Source organism: Gymnogyps californianus, chromosome 5 (assembly GCF_018139145.2).
Source record: "Gymnogyps californianus isolate 813 chromosome 5, ASM1813914v2, whole genome shotgun sequence".
Taxonomy (NCBI): domain Eukaryota; kingdom Metazoa; phylum Chordata; class Aves; order Accipitriformes; family Cathartidae; genus Gymnogyps; species Gymnogyps californianus.
The window spans coordinates 34,268,484-34,287,596 of record NC_059475.1 but is presented as its reverse complement, the minus strand read 5'-3'; the positions used below and the strand labels follow the sequence as shown (position 1 = coordinate 34,287,596).

The 19,113-nt window shown below is 39.2% G+C and overlaps 1 protein-coding gene across 1 annotated transcript in view; it reads left to right on the top strand.

The window, feature by feature from the left end:
- Nucleotides 1–19,113, top strand: part of ZFYVE26 (zinc finger FYVE-type containing 26) — a 52,513-nt gene that overhangs the window by 17,746 nt on the left and 15,654 nt on the right. Inside the window, exons 12-28 of the mRNA XM_050897286.1 lie at nucleotides 146–235; nucleotides 959–1,027; nucleotides 1,659–1,810; nucleotides 3,160–3,358; nucleotides 4,256–4,519; nucleotides 4,702–4,821; nucleotides 5,093–5,257; nucleotides 6,215–6,442; nucleotides 7,874–7,979; nucleotides 8,770–9,509; nucleotides 10,077–10,273; nucleotides 11,782–11,886; nucleotides 12,477–12,599; nucleotides 13,344–13,520; nucleotides 14,679–14,925; nucleotides 16,046–16,144; nucleotides 18,064–18,221. Coding sequence (XP_050753243.1) covers nucleotides 146–235; nucleotides 959–1,027; nucleotides 1,659–1,810; nucleotides 3,160–3,358; nucleotides 4,256–4,519; nucleotides 4,702–4,821; nucleotides 5,093–5,257; nucleotides 6,215–6,442; nucleotides 7,874–7,979; nucleotides 8,770–9,509; nucleotides 10,077–10,273; nucleotides 11,782–11,886; nucleotides 12,477–12,599; nucleotides 13,344–13,520; nucleotides 14,679–14,925; nucleotides 16,046–16,144; nucleotides 18,064–18,221 — 3,239 coding nt within the window. The remainder of the gene's footprint in view (nucleotides 1–145; nucleotides 236–958; nucleotides 1,028–1,658; nucleotides 1,811–3,159; nucleotides 3,359–4,255; nucleotides 4,520–4,701; nucleotides 4,822–5,092; nucleotides 5,258–6,214; nucleotides 6,443–7,873; nucleotides 7,980–8,769; nucleotides 9,510–10,076; nucleotides 10,274–11,781; nucleotides 11,887–12,476; nucleotides 12,600–13,343; nucleotides 13,521–14,678; nucleotides 14,926–16,045; nucleotides 16,145–18,063; nucleotides 18,222–19,113) is intronic.

Below are 19,113 nucleotides of genomic sequence, written 5' to 3'. Positions count from 1 at the left end.
AGCTGAGATCAACTGTGTTTCCTTTGGAGATTTGCCATCATAGCTCTACCTATGTAGATGTGCTGATAGGTTCTTTAAGGTAGACAAATAACTGTTTATGGCCTGTCCAGCTATTTGGTAATGTTTTTGCTTAAATGTTTCACAGAACATCAGCTTGCAGCTTCCAGGAAATACTGCTCTTTAATCAGGTGCTCCAGCTTTAAGAAACGAAGTAGATCTCAAAGGTACAAGACAGGTGGGTTGAAGAAGTCACTTGGAGAAGACATCTCTGAAATGTGCATAATTTTGCTGAGCTCATAGCTGAATGCAGTTAGATTTAATGGACTAGCAGTAGAGAACTAGATGTATTTTCTTTAGTTTTCTGACTGGTTTGAAGTGTCTTAGTCCAGTTCTACTTGGATTGAGGTTGTTTTCCTAAAGTTTATCTACACAACTGAAAGATAATTAATTTTAAATTCGGGTAAGAAAATAACTTCTTTCATACATAGTCTGATTTGAGTCAGGGGAGAACTTTGCACCTGCAGTACCAGTTCTTCCCTTTCTCCACTATATCCAATGACTGTTTGGTATATTTTCATTCCTATCACAATAGTATCTAGAATGTGAATTTACAGGAATTTGTGTCTTAAATTGGCAACCTTAGGAGAAAGTTGGGTTCCTCACCATTTTTCTAGCCCTTAAAAGGTACGTCTGGTTTTGGAGTGGGATGTTCCAATATAAGAAGCTTTAAAGTATCTGACATGAGTCACTGATGGGCCACCCCAACATAGTCTCTTGCCTAGCATTTTCTTCAAATCAGCAGTTTTTGCATTTATCATAGACATCAGTGATGGCTCATTTGCGAGATAGTCTTGAAGATCTCTTGCGGTTGCCTGATCTGTTATTTGCAGTGAGTTTTAATTACCTTGTCTAGAAAAAGTGCATTTAATGTGCTGGTTTTGATTTGTTTTCATTTTAGATGGGAAAGAGGAAACTTCTGGTCCATCATTAGAAAGTACAAGTAGTGAGCTAAGCACCAGTACCTCAGGTATTAAGCCACAAAAGTAGTATTTCTTGTCTTGTCAATGTGTATGATGGAAGTATTTGCTTGACTAGTTAATGTGAATTACTGCTCTATGCAGGATAGAATTAGAACTTTTCAATTCTCAGAGCTCCCATTTTTGGCTGACTTTTTTCTAATTAGAATAGTATATATCTTCTTCTGGAATAAGAAAATTAGATTTTTCTTGATATTTTTGGCTTGCAGGAAGCAGTATGCAATGTAGTGGTGTGCAAACCATCAAAAAAGCTAATAGACTGGTAGTCATGTAACCTAAAACATGCTAAGGCATGCTAAATTGATTTAATAGGTCCAATACTTAAGACTTCTTCCTTTATCCATAATGAACCACTGCGCTAGCATTGCGTCCACATTATGTAGTTGCTAAACAGTGTTACATTTTGATGAGATCCAAACTGAAAGTTCTGACCAAATAGTGAAATATTACGAGAATTTTTAACAAGATGTTTATGTGACCTCTTTACCATAAAACTTCCTTGCTCTGCTCCTATATTTTTGTGTTAAATATGTGAAGTACTGTTGTCTGATAGCTGGCTGTTATCTGGTGAAATGTTTTTTCCATAATAGTATACTGATTATTGATTACTGATACTTGCAGAGGGAAGTACCAGTAATGTGTCTGGCTCGAGTGATCTGGAAAGCAGGGTGAGACCACATCAGCAAAACCCCCTCATTCCTATGATGCTTTCCCCACCAGAATCACTGTTAGTTTCTTGTGTTTTGAGAGGAAACTTCGTAGAAGCCCATCAGGTAAATGATTTGCATATATTTTGTGCAATTAAAAATCTAATTTGGTATTGATGTTTGTGGTTGCGATAGCTGGTGAAATTCCTGCTTCTTCTGCATTAGCAAGCATAGGGCTGAAACATCTGCATTCCAAGTGAAAGGGTCACTTCAGAAGTAGAAGCAAATCAAAGGAACAAAGATATTCCAAACTGGTATCCCAAGGATGCTGGGGTTTTTTTTCCTTATTATATAAAAATGCTTTCTCTAAACGTGGGTTCTCAAAGCGTGAAAATGTTTGATGTGAGCTGGTCAAGCTTAGTGTTTCAGCTGAATGAAGAACAGAAAGAGCTCATGTGAAGCCTCATGAAGAAGCAGCATCTGAACTGCTTACTTCAGTCAGTGAATGAAAACCATGACGCTCTGCCACTTGTAAGCTTGGCAGGAACACGCAAATGCATTCCTTACGCAAAGCGGAGCCAAAGTAGTGATTATATTTATTTGAAGGAGGTATGTCTTGAGGCTAAATTCATGGTACTGAAAGCAGGCAGAAAGACTTCAAATTGACAGTCTGCACATTTGTAGTTCTTTGCTCCCTCACAGCTGTGCATACCTTTCTCTATGTGGCTTTTGTGCTGATGCTCTGAAAAAACATCTTGAGGTGCATCAGTGATTGGATCCTCTGCAAAAACCAGTGACCTGGCTGAGTTTCAGATAGTGATATCAGAGCAGTTAATATCATTTAAGCATTGCCTTAGCAGCAGGTTACTGCTGAACTCATTAGTTCAGTTTGATGTCAAGCATGCCACTTCATCTTTTCCCTACTTACAGGGCCAAAAGAAGCATTTTGGTTTGCTTTGTTACTTTGAATTTCAGTATTGCTGATGATAAAGAATTTAAGCTTGGTTTGTGTTCTGTTGTTGGTTTGATAATAGGAACTTGCACGGCTGTGCTTATCTACTCTGTGTTTAACTTTCTAGAAGGTATTCCTTGCTGAATAAGAATTTGTTTAAAACAGTTTACTTTGGAAGCCCAACTTGATAGATTTCTCTCATTACATAGTGTATTGAAATCATGAAGAGTCATTCTGAAAGGTGTGGTTTACGAAAATTAATTCAACTCTAGCCTTGCAGCAAATAGTAGCTGAGCTTTATAAAAATAGTTGAAAAATGTCTGTAAGGTCCTGTTTTTCAGGCACTGAAAACTCTAGAAAAAAACCCACCATTTCAGCCTGCTGTGTCTGTGGGGACATTTTCCAGTTAAAGTAGCTGTTTTGTTTTATTCCCTCATCTCCTCTAAAAACCCCCAAAGCTCTTTGACCTTTGAAAACTTCCTTTGACATGCTCTGTAATTACATCTATTGTTATTTTTGAAAGGTGGCTTTGATGTTTAATCTGGATACTTCACCTTGCTATGGTGAATTGGTTTTCATGGAGCGCTACCAAGAGGCGGTACAAGAAATGGCAAAAGTGGAGCACAATATTGAGAATCAAACATCAGATGGCACTGGAGGCATCAGGAAATCTGGCAGTGGCCGTTCGACACTGCAAGCTATTGGGAATGCAGCAGCAGCTGGTAAGGACTGGGTTTTTTGAGTTCTTCTCATAAAAGATGAGGGAGAAGTGGAAAACAGGAGAAAGCAATTTGAATACTGCCATAATGAGTGCAAAAATTGTTCAGAAGAGTAAGTGGTGGTTCTTTGACTTAAAAGGAGACTAAGAATGCTGAAATTTGCTGTTGATGCTGTCGTGGTTTAACCCCAGCCAGCAACTAAGCACCATGCAGCCACTTCCCCCTCCCCGCTCCCAGTGGGGTGGGGGGGAGGAAAGGAAAAAAAGTAAAACTCGTGGGTTGAGATAAGAACAGTTTAATAACTAAAGTAAAAATAAAAATACACTACTAACTAAGAGTAATAATAATTGTAATGAAAAAGAATACAACAAAGAAAAAGAAATAAGAAAAGACAAGTGATGCACAATGCTCTCCACCCAATGACCGATGCCTCAGCAGCGACCCGCCCCTTCCGGTCAACTCCCCCCTGTTTATATACTGGGCATGACTTTCCATGGTATGGAATACCCCTTTGGCTAGTTCGGGTCAGCTGCCCCGGCTATGCTCCCTCCCAGCTTCTTGCACACCTGCTTGCTGGCAGAGCATGGGAAACTGAAAAATCCTTGACTTGGGATAAGCGCTACTTAGCAACAACTAAAACATCAGTGTGTTATCAACATTATTCTCACACTAAATCCAAAACACAGCACTGTGCCAGCTATTAAGAAGAGAGTTAACTCTGTCCCAGCCGAAACCAGGACAGATGCCCAATTAGTTTTATCCATTCTGCAGTAATTGGTCCATGAAGCAGGCCACCTATTGAATTATTTTCCTAAAGGATTAGAGAATAATTATCCATGACAGGATCCGAGATAAATATGCTGTTTAATTAGTGATTGTGTGTTTTGCTGATGCATGTAGGTATGGTATTTTATTCCATCTCGGATGTTACTGATAAATTGCTTGCAACTTCTGGAAGTCTTGCCCCTACTCTCCAAGAAAACTTCTGGATCAGCAACATCCAGCTGGAGCATACTGATCCTCTGCGGGAAGTCCTTGAGGACCTCAGTCCTTCAGCAATGGCAGCATTTGACCTAGCTTGCACTAAGTGCCATCTTTGGAAGACATGCAAACAGCTTTTGGAAACAGCAGAAAGAAGGCTGTACAACAGCCTTGAAACTCGGGGTAGGCTTTTGATTTTTGTGTTTATCAACATGGCCCTGGGAGCAGAAAATGCCTCTCTATGCTGTGTTGTTTGTGCTAACACCTGAGTCTTAATTAAATCTCATTTTGTACTTTCATGTTAGTTTCTCCTTTTTCCACTCCTGACTTTTATTTTGTCCCCCTCTGCCCAATGACTTTTCCAGGCCACCGACCTGAGTTTGTTTTACTGCACTCTGAAGGTGTAAAGGGTTTTCCAGCAGTTCTCCAGCAAATAAGTAAAATTCTCAACTATTCCTGCACGTCACAAGGGCAATTCAAGCCAGGTAGTATGCTTTGCTGATAAGATTTTCTGTTTAAATGTGCTTGAATCAAATTCTTGCCTTCTGTTGCAATGGAAATTTGAACTTTCCATTTTTTAGCTTAGTATTTGAAACAAAAAAGGGAGGGACACCCAAGCTCAATTCTGAATAAACTGAAACACTGAATTTGGCAAACTAGTTGTATTATAATACAGTTTTGGTTCTGTGGGCCTTTTTCTGTGCAAAAATATTTCTGTCTTTGTTATTGTTGCTGCTTCTTTTTCCCTCTTTGTAGAGGTCTCAGATGAGAAAATAGGGAGTCATTTTCGATGCAGTATTGTAGACCTTCTGCAAGCTTGCTACCCTGCCTTGACTGAAGAAAGTATTACTAATGAAATTGTTTTATCACAAAATCTGGATCAAATCCTAAAAGCACTGACACGTGTTGAACATTCTGTGGGTGAGTTATTTTTGTGATCGTGAAGACTGGTAAATGGATATAAATTTTTGCTTTGGCCTGTCCAGACAACTATAAATCTAGTAGTAATGCTCTTTGACATATGCATAAATATATATATTTTTAAATCATAAATGCAAAGTGTAAAATTTATCTGTAATTCTTATATTCTGAGCATTTGTTTTCAGAGCTAAAATTGTGAACTTGCCAGAGAAGAAAAGAATATATCAATGAGTACAATTGAGGTTATTATTTGTCCTGTTTTCCTTCAGTCCTAACAAGGAATTCTTTAAGTGTATTTTAACCTGACAACTTATAGATAATTAGGTGTATCCTTACTGTTGCTTTTTTCTTTTTTTTTTAACAAAAAGGAGATAAACTTATAACACTGTTGTAATGTAATAATACCTCCCAATTTTCATAGGGCTATCATAAAACGTCTCATCCTTTTCTGAAGAAGTCTTCCACATTTGCCTTTTCTCAGAGCTCTCTTCATTATATAGCACTGGGGTGTTTTCTTTTTTTTTTTTCCCCCTCCATTCACCAAATTTCTAAACGGCATGTAGGTGTTTGTAAAATATTTAAAGATATTTGTATATTTAATGAGCAAAAATTTAGGAGAGTTCTAAGGGCTAAATGTTATGGAGCACAAGGACTGGTCAACAGCTGTGTTTTAGAATAAGCTTATGTGTTAATGACACACAACTAGATATATTTTTAAGCCTGCCTTAATACATTTCTAACTTGTCAGAGGCACGGTTACCAATTTAGATGAATCATTGATTTATTCTGCTGTGAAAATTTCTCTTGCTTTCGATAAAATTATAATGCCCAGACTGAGATCTGTAATTGCAGAGAGGAAATTAGTCTAAAGCATTTCTCTCTCTTTCTCTTTTTTTCTCCCCCCCGGCATTTAATACTTACTTGAATCTTGGATGTACCTCTGTTCTCTTAAACCAGACTCTAAAGGGAGCCTGCTTGGCACTTTGGTGGAGCAGGCCTCTCTCAAACCTACGGACCTGGAGAAGCATCTGGTTTGGAATCAAACACAGCTCCTGCTGAGAACTCTTGACCAGCATGTCCAAACCATGCCAGAGAGCAACATGCAGACAAACTTTGTGAAGGCCTTCTTTGACTACGTCACTACGCTGGCTGCTGTTGTGTTACGAAGCCTGAATGCAGAGCTAGGTAAGGGGTTTCTGCTGGAAAGTCTGAGCCTAGGTGAAGGTACCCAGACTGTGTAGTCTGGCCTGATTCTGGAAAGTAATTGTGCAAAAATGATTCCTTGCCAAACGTGCCTACTGCCTGTGCATAGTCAGATCTTTTCATTTCAACTGATTATTGCACTGCTTTTTAAATTTTATTTCTTAACACTTAGGCCACCCACAGCTAAGATAAAAATAGCTGATGGCAGTAGGAAAACAAGAAGAGAAATGTTAACTACTGACCCAGATTCTGCACTTTGTTTAGACAAAACAAACAGCCCCTGACCTCCCAAAATTCTGATCACTACCCTGTAATACAAGATTGATTTTTGTATCCAGTGGATCAGCATGCTGTGAACTTTTCAGCTCCCTTAGAGGCAACCAGTACCCTGCTGCTCCACAGAGATAAGAAGAGAGTGTGTAGAAGGCTATGCAGAGGTAACCAGGCAGAATTTTTTCATAGAATCAGCAGATGATGGTGGTCCATGAAAAGAAATGCACCGTCAGCTCATAAAGCTGTCAGAAGAACAGAACAATTCACTGTGCTAGGAGAAAAACCACTTGTCTCTTTTTTTAAAGTTGACACTAATTGAGCTGCACTAATGTAAAATACCACAGTACTGATTTCAGAGAATACCTTCTCAAGAGGATAAGAAAAAGGCAAAGATCTGTTTTCAGACATGCTGGTTCAGCTCAGGTCACTACCATGCCAACCGTAACTTCTGTATGGACATGATTCAATCCTAATTGACTAACTGCCAAAGCCAAAAAAAATGCACAATATTTAAGGACTGAGTGAGTTTTGGGGAAATTTTATTGTACCGGAAGATAAAAAGAAAAGGTAAACTTATGAGAATCTGTTCAGAGTTACTCGACATAACTCAGTAGTGGATACAAAGGCTTTTCAGTAGTACTGGCGAGGGTTTCACTCCTTTGGTAAAAGTAGCTGTATGTCTGTGAGTTCCCTCTGCCTTCGCTCACTTTGACTTGAATAGAGCATGGACTCACTAATCTACATCCAGAGACTCCTCAGAAACCAATACTGCACGTTTTCTGTCTCTCACCACAAATACATGTTTTGGTGAAGGTTTGAAGTAGAGTTGCTAAACTGTTTGAACCTAGATCTCGCTTAAAGGCCAAAGACTCTCTACTCTACCTGCTTTGGTAATAGGTCCAGTAAAATGTGAGCCAGTGGTGCCAAGTTTGAGAGGCATATCATAATCACAAATGCCTTGCAATTTACTCTGGATTTTACCACACTAATGTGAATGTGGACCTCTGTGAATTTAGTCAAAGAGGTTTCAGGCTCAGGCTCTTAAAATTTGTGTTCCTAAAATAAGACTTGGTTGGTGTATTCAGCTAATGTGTTTGTATTACAATAAATGTTCTGATTTTTTATTTTTTTTTTTAAAAGATACATCTGCAGAAGTGAAAGTGGGGAACCCTTTCATACTGTTACAGCAGAGTCCATCTCAGCTGCTCTCCCAGCTTGTGTTTGAGAGACAGGTTCATCCTGACAGGTTGGTGCTTTTCAGATTATATACTTCTCTAGGTTATTTTGGTGTTGGTGACTTTGGACCTCAGCCAGGATTAAATTCTTCTCTGGCTACTTAGCACAGGTAGTACAGCCTGCTGTGTCCCACCAGCCGATCACTTAATGCTGCAAGGATTGGTGTGCAGGGAGGAGCTTAGTCAGTGGCTTCTCTACCAACCTGAAGATTTTTGATAGGGAAAACTGTGGCTCCATATTTTTAACAATTACTGTCTGTTGTGAAGCGAGAGTGCATTTATGTGGATTTTTTTAACTGAATGTGTGACAGTTCAGAGCAGTGGACTTGCAGCTTAGCAATGTAATAAAATAAAATAGACCAGTAGGGCTGCTTAAAAATACAGCTGAGCATGGCTCTTGCCCTGGTCAGTAGGTAAACTGGATAATCTAAGGTCCTTCCATCACAAATTACTAAATTAGGCTGGCATGGGAAGTGTCTGATTTGACGAAGTAGCTCTTAAAATTGAGCACTAATGGTGAACCATTTTAGTATGTTGCATTTAGGTAAAAGTCAATGTTTGAGGAGTAAGTTCCTTTTCTTTAAAGGAATGGCAGCATAAGCTCTGAGTTATCAATGTGGTGCTGTACACATTTTTTTTCATACTGAGTAAACATAGGATATGTACTCTTCCTCTGTGTGTACCTGTGAAGAATATCAGGGCGCTTGTGTTCACAGAACATTTGGAAAATTTATGAAAATATGTAATTGTAAAGTACCTTTTATATGTGCTGGGTAAGCTGGTTCTGTTTTCAATCTGCAGGCTTTCTTCTCTCTTGGCTAAAGAAGAGTTGAACTTGAATGTGCAGCAAGTTATTGTTAACTGTTGCTGTGAACCACTGTCCTTGTGCAGTGCAAGGCAAAACAGCCAGGCAAAGTCTCTTCTGACAAACATCAGCAACTTAGCACACCAGTGTGCCTACCACTGCCTGCCAGATGTTGAAATACCTATTCACAATTCAGCAGTGACCTCTGAGGATATCTCCACTCAGGCCCCATCCTCTGTGAATGACTTGAGCCAGCACACACTTACTACTTCCTCCCTGGACTTCCTGAAGTCTCAGTCAAAGCTAATGGCCACAGTGGCATGTCTAAGTGCATCTAATATACAGAAAATTCCCAAATCGAGTTTATCGTGGATGGAATTTCGGGGCAAACGAGAGGTGCCCTTAGGTTTGGAACAAATTTCCAAGGAGTGTGAGGCATTGTTGAAGGAGTTCCCAATATTGGAACAATTTCTTCTTGCTATGTTTGAGCCACTTCAGAATCAGCAAGAGGAAGGTAGCAGTTTGGCTACTGTGTTCTCTGGCAAGACATACATATCTCTGGTTCTCCTAGGATTGCATTCCACCACAGCTGTTAAGGTATTAACAGGAGTCTTTGAACAAGCTCTTGCTGCAAAGGATTGGGACAGAGCTCTGAAGGTCTTGGATCTGTACAGTCAGGATGTGGACGAGCTGGTCAGTGTGAAGGATGCTGTGCTGAGCTGTGCAGCTGCTGAAGGTAAGAAAGATTAAGTCATGCTTTTTTCCTTTCTTTTTTTCTTTTTTTCTTTTTTTTAATGAAGAATACAACCTGGATCAGGAGGTGGAAACTAAAGTAGTGGTCATTGGGCAAATCCAAAGACAGAAACAGATCCCTTCCCTTCCTTCATCCTAAATTTGCTTTCTCTGATGGTGTAGTTTCTGTTTTGCAAATGTGCAAATCCTGACCAATTTAGTACAAGAGAACTGGAATGCATCTGTGGTGTTATTTTTATGTGAAGAGCTGAATACAGCAGGAGACATTAATCATGGTACTGTTAATGGAACATCTCTTACAGCAGTGTCATTGTCATACATGGATGATGTATCCTGTGAAAGGAGGTGCCTTTTGAAGTCTAAAGATAGTAAGTATCCCATGCTAACTTTGGTTACTTCCCGAGAATCTGATGCTTGGGATGAGTCTCACGTAGATTTTTTGGCACTGTACTGTTTCTTTTGGTGATGCGATCCAGTGAGGATGAGGATTTTTTTTATTTTCCAAATTTTAGAAACTGAGTTTCAAACTAGTGGTTTGTTTTCTCCACAGATAAGGATGGTTGGCAATACTTGTTCCCAGTAAAAAATGCAACGTTGAGAAGTAGGCTGGCCCTGCACTGTCTGGACAAATGGCCCCTTGATGCCTGTTTGGAAATCCTAGCTTATTGCATTTCTGATTTGGGCATAACTGGTGAACTAAAAGCCAGTCTGCAGAGCAGGAAGAAAGAACTTCAGGTTTATCAAAAGGTACAAAGTCATTCTTCAAGTAACCAGTGAGTTGAAATAGGCAGCAGGGTTCAAACATGCTTGCCCTTTGAAAAAGTTTTAGCCCTTGGGTTTTTTTTGATCATAATAGCTTTTCAAATCTTTCATCCAAAACAGTTCATGTGTTTTCAGTGCTGTAGTATCCAATTAACACTCAGCTTCCATCCTTTGTAACTTTCCCACTCTCCTATTAGCATTCAGGTCTGCGAACATGATTAGACATAAACATTTGTGTGAGGCTGCTTTTTTGCAAAGTATTTGTTTTTCCATTCTATACAAATGCTAGAGCCTCTGGAAGCTTTCCATGGCAATTCATCATTTTATAAGCTTGAGAGGTGCAGATGTACCTAGGCATGACGTAGAAGACTAGTGGTCTGTCCTGGTTTCGGCTAGGACAGAGTTAATTTTCTTCCTAGTAGCTGGTATAGTGCTGTGTTTTGGATTTAGTAGGAAAATAATGTTGATAACACACTGATGTTTTCAGTTGTTGCTAAGTAGTGTTTATACTAAGTCAAGGATTTCTCAGCTTCTCGTGCCCAGCCAGCAAGAAGGGGCAAACTGGCCAAAGAGCTATTCCATACCATATGACATCATGCCCAGTATATAAACTGGGGAGAGTTAACTGGGAGGGCGGATCGTGGCTCGGGAACTAACTGGGCATCGGTCAGCGGGTGGTGAGCAATTGCATTGTGCATTGTGCATCACTGGTGGTTTTTTTTTCTTTTGTTGTTGGTTGGTTGGTTTTTTTTCCCTTCCTCCCCCTCCTTTTTGTTATATTCCTTTTCATTACTATTATTATTATTGTATTTCATTATTACTATTGTTAGTATTATATTTTAGTTTAGTTATTAAACTGTTCTTATCTCAACCCACGAGTTTTACTTTTTTTTTCCCCTCTTTCCTCCTCCTCACCCCACTGGGAGGGGGAAGGGGGAAGCGGCTGCGTGGTGCTTAGTTGCTGGCTGGGGTTAAACCACGACAGTCCAATAAGTGTGTTTGTATTGCAGTCAGTTCTTCTAACTGCAGGGCAGCGCAGATACCCAAGTTAATGCAGACTAGCTGGCCTGGAGTTCAGCACAGACTGAAAAGCCAAATAGAGCAAAAAAAGGAGTCATAAATCCCTGCTGAGCTCTGTCTGGTGGTGGTTCTGCTAGCTGACAGCTTGGTTGTCTCTCTGTTAGTGCCAGCAATGTCTGCAGTATACATGTACTTTTTCATCCATAACTATTGCTATCTAGTCTTTTAAAAACCTGCCCTTATAAACGTGCTTTGTAGACTCATACCTCTGAGAAAATCGCGGTCTTTTTTGGAGTGGAAATGCATTGCATCATCCTAGAAAAGGGCTAGAGATAACTGTGGGTCTCCTTTTTGACTTTTTTCTTTGTATGAAGCAGCTCTTGATGTGATCAGCTCAGCTGTTTTCTTAGACTTAAAGATTGTTGTAGATAAAGCTTTTAAAATTTGTGCTACCCTAATATTAACTTTTTCAGATTTTGAATGTGCAAAATGAACCATTGTGGAATGACTGGCAGGATCTGAAAAAAGTCTGCACTGATGACCCCCAGGCCGTCATGAATATCATTCTGAAAGCAAAGGTCAGGCATCATCATGTGAATTTTGTTGAATTAGAATGTATTAAATTTTGAATAGATAAATGTGTTGAAATAGCATCTTAAAACACCAATCAATGTAGAATACCTTGGGAGGAAGGACTCCTTTACTCAGTTCTGTGCTACAGAAACAAATACAGATCTGTGTTTAATGTCAAGATTTACATGTAGTTAATAATCCTTAAGTTATAACTCTTACTCTGAGATACAACCTGTTATTTTCTCTTAGAATTTTGAAGACTTTAGTAGCATGGCTTTTGGCATAATACAGGCTTGGTTATTATATAAGTACTAATACTGTAGACCTGGCTGGCTTTAAAAGTGTCTTTCTAAAAAACCAACTTGCTTACTGTGAGGTGAGAAGGTATTCTCAATGCAGGCTGTGACTGACAAAATTAACTATCATCTTCTTCCCCTTGTCAATGCAATTATTTACTTTTTGCATGTGGGAGAGGAGTCTAAGCTACAGAATTTCTTGAGAAGTTGATCAGAACTTTCGTAGAAACAGCTGTATCAGAGAGGGTAGAGTTTGTCCTTTTATTTTTACTCTTTTTTTTTTTTTTTTAATTCTTTAGGATTATGAGTTGTGTGAGGAATGGGGGCACTTGTATCCTGTCCCAAGAGAAGACTTGATTAACCTTCACCGTGAGCACCTTCTCCACTTACTGGAGATGGGAGACATGGAAAAAGCATTGCAGGTAATAGCAAGACTCTTTCAGCCTTACATCCATAGGTCAGATAAGTTGAGAACTGTTTTCTTTGCCTTCTTTGTGTGTGTTTTCGTGGCCTTTTTGGCTCCTCCCTTAAGAGATGCTATTTGTTTAGATATGCTTTCAGGATCCTGGCTCTCCCCTGTTCTGCTTAAGTGAAAATCCAGCTTGGCAATCTAGTCGTTGGACCTAATAGCATAAATGTCACTTACATGGAAATACAAGGCCCCTTTTATTTGAAAAATCATAATGAAGCATTTCTGTGCTGCTTAAGCAGAAGAACCAGAAGAGAAACTAATAACAGGAATTGATCAGTTGTGCTTCAGTGCCCAAATTAGTGAAGTGTGAATTCTTCTGGTTTTAATAATTATGGAGCTGTTGCTAATAACAGAGAGCGTAAAATAAAGTGCAGGCTCTTTCAGACTACATAGCTTTGAAAATATTGTGGAAGCAAAGTGGAGACTTCTGATCACTACACCTTCTGTCCCATTCCTTGCTTAATTTTTTGCTTACTTTAATTTTAAAAATACTTTGATTAATAAATGGAGCAAATAGGCAATGAGTAGTCTGTGAATGGATTATCTAAATCGTCCTTATATATGTAAGACACTTACGCAAGTTAATTTGTTTGCTGGACCATTGCAGGGCAATAATCTGTCATGGACTGCCCATTATAAAGGCTGCTTCCCAGGAGCGTAGTAGGGATTCACTGTATTTTGTTTGGTTTTGTAGCTTTTACAAAGAATTGAAGACCCCGGTATTTGCCTTGCCATCAGTGAACAGTCCCTTGACCAGCATCCGAACTTGGCAGCCTCTCACTTCTTGGCTGATTACCTCACAGCTCACTTCTATGCGAATCTGACAACAGCACGCCGTAATGAAATCCAGGCACTCTATATGGGATCAAAGGTGAGTAAAACTTCTATAAAAAATTATTATAAAAAATAATTTTATAATACATAATATATACATAATATATAAAGTCTGTAGATTTTACCAGAGCATTCTCACCATATCAGGTCTAAGATGCTGAGTCTTAGGATCTGAAGAAGGTTAGAGATGGCTTAAAACTTCTCTTCCCCTTCTCCATTTTTGCAGTTCCTATATTATGAGGTGGTTGTAGCTCCCAATATGAACAGAGCAGTCTTGTCTTTGAGATGTAGGGAGTGGAGAAATGCACAGGCTAAAAGAGGGTGGGGGTGGAATAAAATAAAATTGTGGTGTTTATCAGGAGAGTTGCTATCTTTGTCCCAAGTGAAAAAGAAACCACCCTCAACTTACTTTCTGTGTCAGTAACACCAGGTGTCCTACATATGCCCACCTGTATGGTGATCTTTGACACTTTCATGGCATGTTACTCCCAAGTGCCTTCCAAAGGTAGACAGTATCACTACTCTTTTTGGATGGCCATTGCCTTTACAGAAATCATACAGGTTCTGTGTTCAGCCTGGGAATAGATGCATTAACTGGTAGATTACCTTAGTCGAATGCATTCTATGTAAATAAAATGCAGTGCTTTTGGTAATGTCTGCTTTGTTGTAGGATTACAAATAGCAGCTTGCTCCAGTGTGTGCCACAACAGTATTTTGCTGGGCTTCCTGTTTCCTTACTTGTCCCTTTTGAAGACATGATTTAATTTGGAAACTGTCCATCTTTAGGAGAATTGCTCTTATTTTCTTCTCTCAATGTTTCCTCAAATGATGGAAGGATAAGGATTGGGCTAATATTCTTTTTATAAGCTTATTTTAATAAGAGAATGTTGTCTACCCTGCTACAACATATTTGTCACAGGGTCACAAAATGCTTTCCACTCTTCAACTGCCTCTGAAATGAGGCAGTGTTTTATAGAATGGGAAAGTGAAAGCTAAGTAATTTCTGCAAATCCACTTAGTAATTCTGTAACAGAAGTAGGAGTAGGTCTCAGAAGTCCCACCTCCATTTTTTGGCCTCTATATGTTATTCCATTCTCTGCATAAGCTACTGTGCTGGTTTCTTGTCTTTAATCTCACAGAAACACAGATCTGAAGGTGTATAATTTTAACATATGCTTTTTTCCTTGTGTCTCAGGTGCTGCTGACTCTGCCTGAGCTCTCCCGTGTTAACTACTTCCACCTCTCCTCCAGGCCACTGCTCATGCTGGAACAGCTCCTCATGAATATGAAGGTGGACTGGGTAGCTGTCGCTGTGCAGACACTGCACCAGCTCTTAGCTGGACAGGAAATTGGTTTTACTGTAGAAGACGTTGACAATTTGCTCTCCAAGTATGCAGAAAAAGCTCTCAACTTCCCTTTCGCATTAAAAGAAAAGAGATCAGGTGACTGTCCATGAGAATGCTGTTTTTCACTTGGGAAAGGAGGGCCAATTTCCCCCCAGAATCATCTCACCAATTGTGCCACAACATTTTTAGATGTGTGCCTCCAGTCTCCCTCTAGCCTAAAACATGTTCTTAAAGTCTTTGCCATTCTTGTAAATAGACGTTCTCAAGGACCAACGGCTTCAAAAGTTTCTCGGACTTTCCTCTGTTGCTCCTTTTTGGGGTCTCTTTTCTTATATGATATTGTTCAATTTTATTTCATTCTTGTTTAATGCAAAGTCACTGATGACTTAAGCAGTTCTAAAACCTGCAGCCAACTGCATCTTCCTCCAAACAGAATGGGGATTTAATCTTCCGTAGTCTTTCTTCCTACCAGAGTCTTGTTCCTTTTTTCATATAAAAGACTTTTAAACTTGTAGTTCTATGTAACATTCTCAGCACGGTTCTCCTTTCTGGTTTGCCAATCCCTTCTTATCCGTGTTGTCTTTGATTCTCCTGCATTTGGCTCTCTCCTTTCAGGGTTTTAGAACTGGAGCAGCAGAGGGTGCTGCAGATCATGTCCAGTGCTTTTGTTTCACTGTATTAAAAGCGCATGGCGTGTGTACCTATCTGTATCTATTTATACCTACATATATGGTACTGACTTGCTTTATGCCAGTTTCCAAATGTTGACTTCATTTCATGATTTAAAGATGCAGCTCTTGCTAACATAAAAGCATCAGACTTATCTATCTTTTCCTGCTAACTGACCTATAACATTCCTTCCACTACGATGTGAAGCATTTAATATTTGCCATGAGCATCTTGTGTCAACTAATTGTTTCCACATCTGATACTTATTCTCTGCTGTATTATTCCTGTGCCTATCAGTAGACCATTGCTTTGATAAGGATCCATTTCTCTGTGTTTTAGGTCATTGAATTTTATATAGTTTTGCATGAATTGTTGTGGGCTAATTTTCATGAAAACATAGTAATTTGTAATTACATAGCTAGTCCCGTTTTGTGCTGACATTCTTACATACTCCTCTGAATAGATTCCTGTAATCTTCCTAAAAACAGGTAGATATATGGCCAGTATTGTTCTCTGATTTTTTTTTTTTTTCTTCCCTTTGTCCTAGATTCTCTGATACGTATCCAAGAAAGTCTCAATCAGGTATTGGAGTGTGAAGCACTGTCTAAATCGGGATCATCGGAACTATCTCCTGTCAGCTTTACTGGTAAGGTTAAGACCTTGGTGCCACTTTCTTTCAACCTGTTCTTATTTGTTTTATCCCCTATGTATGTGCGTCCCACTGCTCAATAGTAACTTGGGTTGCATTTAATGCAGGTTAGTAGGTCTCTACAGTTGGGTGCTTTGGGCCCAATTAAAAGAAAATTTAAAGGGGAACAAGAACTGTATGGCTTTGTTTTGATTTTTGGTAGGTATCTACAAAATGTCTGAAAAATTAGCACAAAACCTTTCCATTCCAGACCCTACAGAAAAAAACAAGCCTGAACAGGCCATAGGAAACAGGACTACATATGCAGGAAAAAAAAAAATTACTTCTTTGCCACAGCTAGGTTGCTAGTGGATTAATGGTGCTGCAGGTTAATCGTTCTGTGTTGACTTCTGTACTCTCTCTCTCTGGGTATATAGGCAGAGCTTGTCTGGAAGCCCATCATTGTGATACTTCTCCCTGTCTTCCTATTCTTTGCTCAGGAACTTTTTTTATTCTGGATCTTAACTTTGGTTTTACAGTAGAAATCTCATTCGTATTGTATTTTTTTCATCATTCTTTTGGTCCTTGAATTTATTTTTTTCTAGGATCCCTCCTGTGACCCAAGGGAAATAGCACATCTTGTATTGTCTGAGAGGCTCCACTCAGAGTCCTCAAACACAAATAAATAGAAATAAAATAATTTAAGGCAAAACTACTGAAGAATATTTGTGGCTTAAAAACAACCACAAATCCTTCTGTAGGTTCCATTCAGCATCTAATGCAAGAGATGCACTCTTCAGAGGATATATATTGAGAGAGGTGCACAGTCTGTGCTTTCAGGGAATGACCAGCAAAGGATATCCTCAGACCTCCAAGGCTGGCAATTCTCAGCAAGTGATGGGCCTGAACTAGAGCTGCACAGTGATATCCTGATCTACAGTTTAGAGTGTCTGAACTGTTCTCTGGTTGTGTATCTTGAACTGAAGACTCTTCTTGATCTGCCTACATGAAGTGACAGCAGCGTCTTGGATTGCTCATACTCTTCAGTTTTTCTCATACAGCTCTTCAGTTTTTCTCATACTGCTCAGCTTAATATCTGTATGTTGTTACAAAACTTGAATGCATTGTCCTCTAATGTTCCTTTGCAATCCAGTATCTACTTGGATGAGCATGAGTTAGCTTTATTGGAATGGAGATTTTTTTCTTTTTTAGTTTAGTATTCATGTACACAGAAGGTGGCTTGCAGGGCTGCAATGACATGTTGAACTTTTTAATTAGCCTGTAGCGTAACTGGCTCACATCATATAAACTAAAAGCCTATCTACTATTGTAAACTTGATTCAATGAATATTTCATTGTCAAGGTCAAAGATCCCGAAGGCCAAAGACTTGAACTTCTGTCTCTTTGAACTGATTTCCCCACAGTAGATTGTAAAAGGGACGAGAACAGGGAGGGATATGCTGGTGCTAGCCATACCACACCTCTCCTGAGATAACAAAGAAAAGTCTCAGTCTTCAGGAATACCAGCACTGGGTATCCTTAAGATTATATTTTATGCTATATTGCTTTTTGGTATCCATATACTGGGGTATTTTTTTTCTTCCTCTCTAAGTCTCTGCTTATGATACAAGAACAGATGTTGACAAGTTGTCTTATACTTCTCTAATTGTTATGGTAAAGGTCTATTGACAAGTATGTACTCTTGCTTATCAGTATTGAAGTACTGTAAGTTTATAGTCTTACAATTTTAGCTTAAAACATATATATGCCTTACACAATGTTACTCTGCTATGCCTGGTTGAAAGATAATGGTAGTCGTCTTGTGAGCCAGAAAGATCTTATAGCCTCAGTAAGTCTGTAGTGTTTTCTGGTATTCAGGACTCCATTAAACAGCTTAAATCCCGTTCCATGTTTTTCTTGGCCTGGCTCTTTTTAAGGTGTCACCGTATCTGCAAGTCCCAGAGACAGCAGTCTGCAGCAGAATTTGTTTCCTCAAGAATTTGTGCCTCCTGAGAAGCCGCCACCAAAGCAGCAATGGATACCTGATGACACTGAAAAGATATGTATGGTTTGCAAAACTGAACGCTTTACTATGGTAAGGAGGAAAAACAAAGTACAGACGTTGCTAGAACTGTGACCTTAATGTGAACACTTGCTCATAGTCTGTTTCCTAAGAGACACTGGCTACTTTAGCAAGTTTCTCTGCATCAGTGTAGGCTTGACAAGATTGCCAGTCCTTTGATGTTTAACCATTAGTTTCTGTGTAGTGTAGTTGAGGAGAGTGGCAACAGTTAGCTCCTTGCAGAGTCCTGTGAAGTGATAGAGCCTAAAGAGGAAATCTGGTCATCAGAGAGGAGACAACTATGAGATCTCAAAAATGTGTAATAATAGCAGTATTAATATTTCAAAAGGCTTTCTAGTTGACTGTGCTGGCAAGAAATAACGTGAGCATCATATAATTCAGATTACCAATATAAAAAATGGAATCTTTGCTGTTGGTTACACTTTTCTAAAACCTGTTGTTTCATAGAGTACTTGAGCAACTGCATTGGTGCTCTAAGGGAGAAGATTAATTTTGACTTTTGCAGGTGTGTTGGCAGTCTGTTATCTTCTGTTGCTTAGAAACAGTACTGTTTTCTCAAAGTATCTGTTGCTTTTGAATTTGGAAATTACTAAGATGGTGTCAGAAAGACAGTCTACAGCTTCTAACTTTTCCAAGAGATGATCTAATTAGCACTGTGATCAAAATTGGGACAATTTAAATAGTGAAAAACCCAAGGCTGCACCAAACATGTTTTAAGTACCTGCCTCTGGGTTTTGGTTTTTTTTTTTTTTAATTTGCCATGCTCTCTCCAGAAAGGAATTGTAACAGTGAGAATCAATCATTGTATAGTTCTGAAAAGCCTTATCATGCATGGTGTTTCCTCTCTTCAAATGGAATAAGTCTACTCACGAGTGGAGGCAGATATAGGAGGGGACTTTAGTAA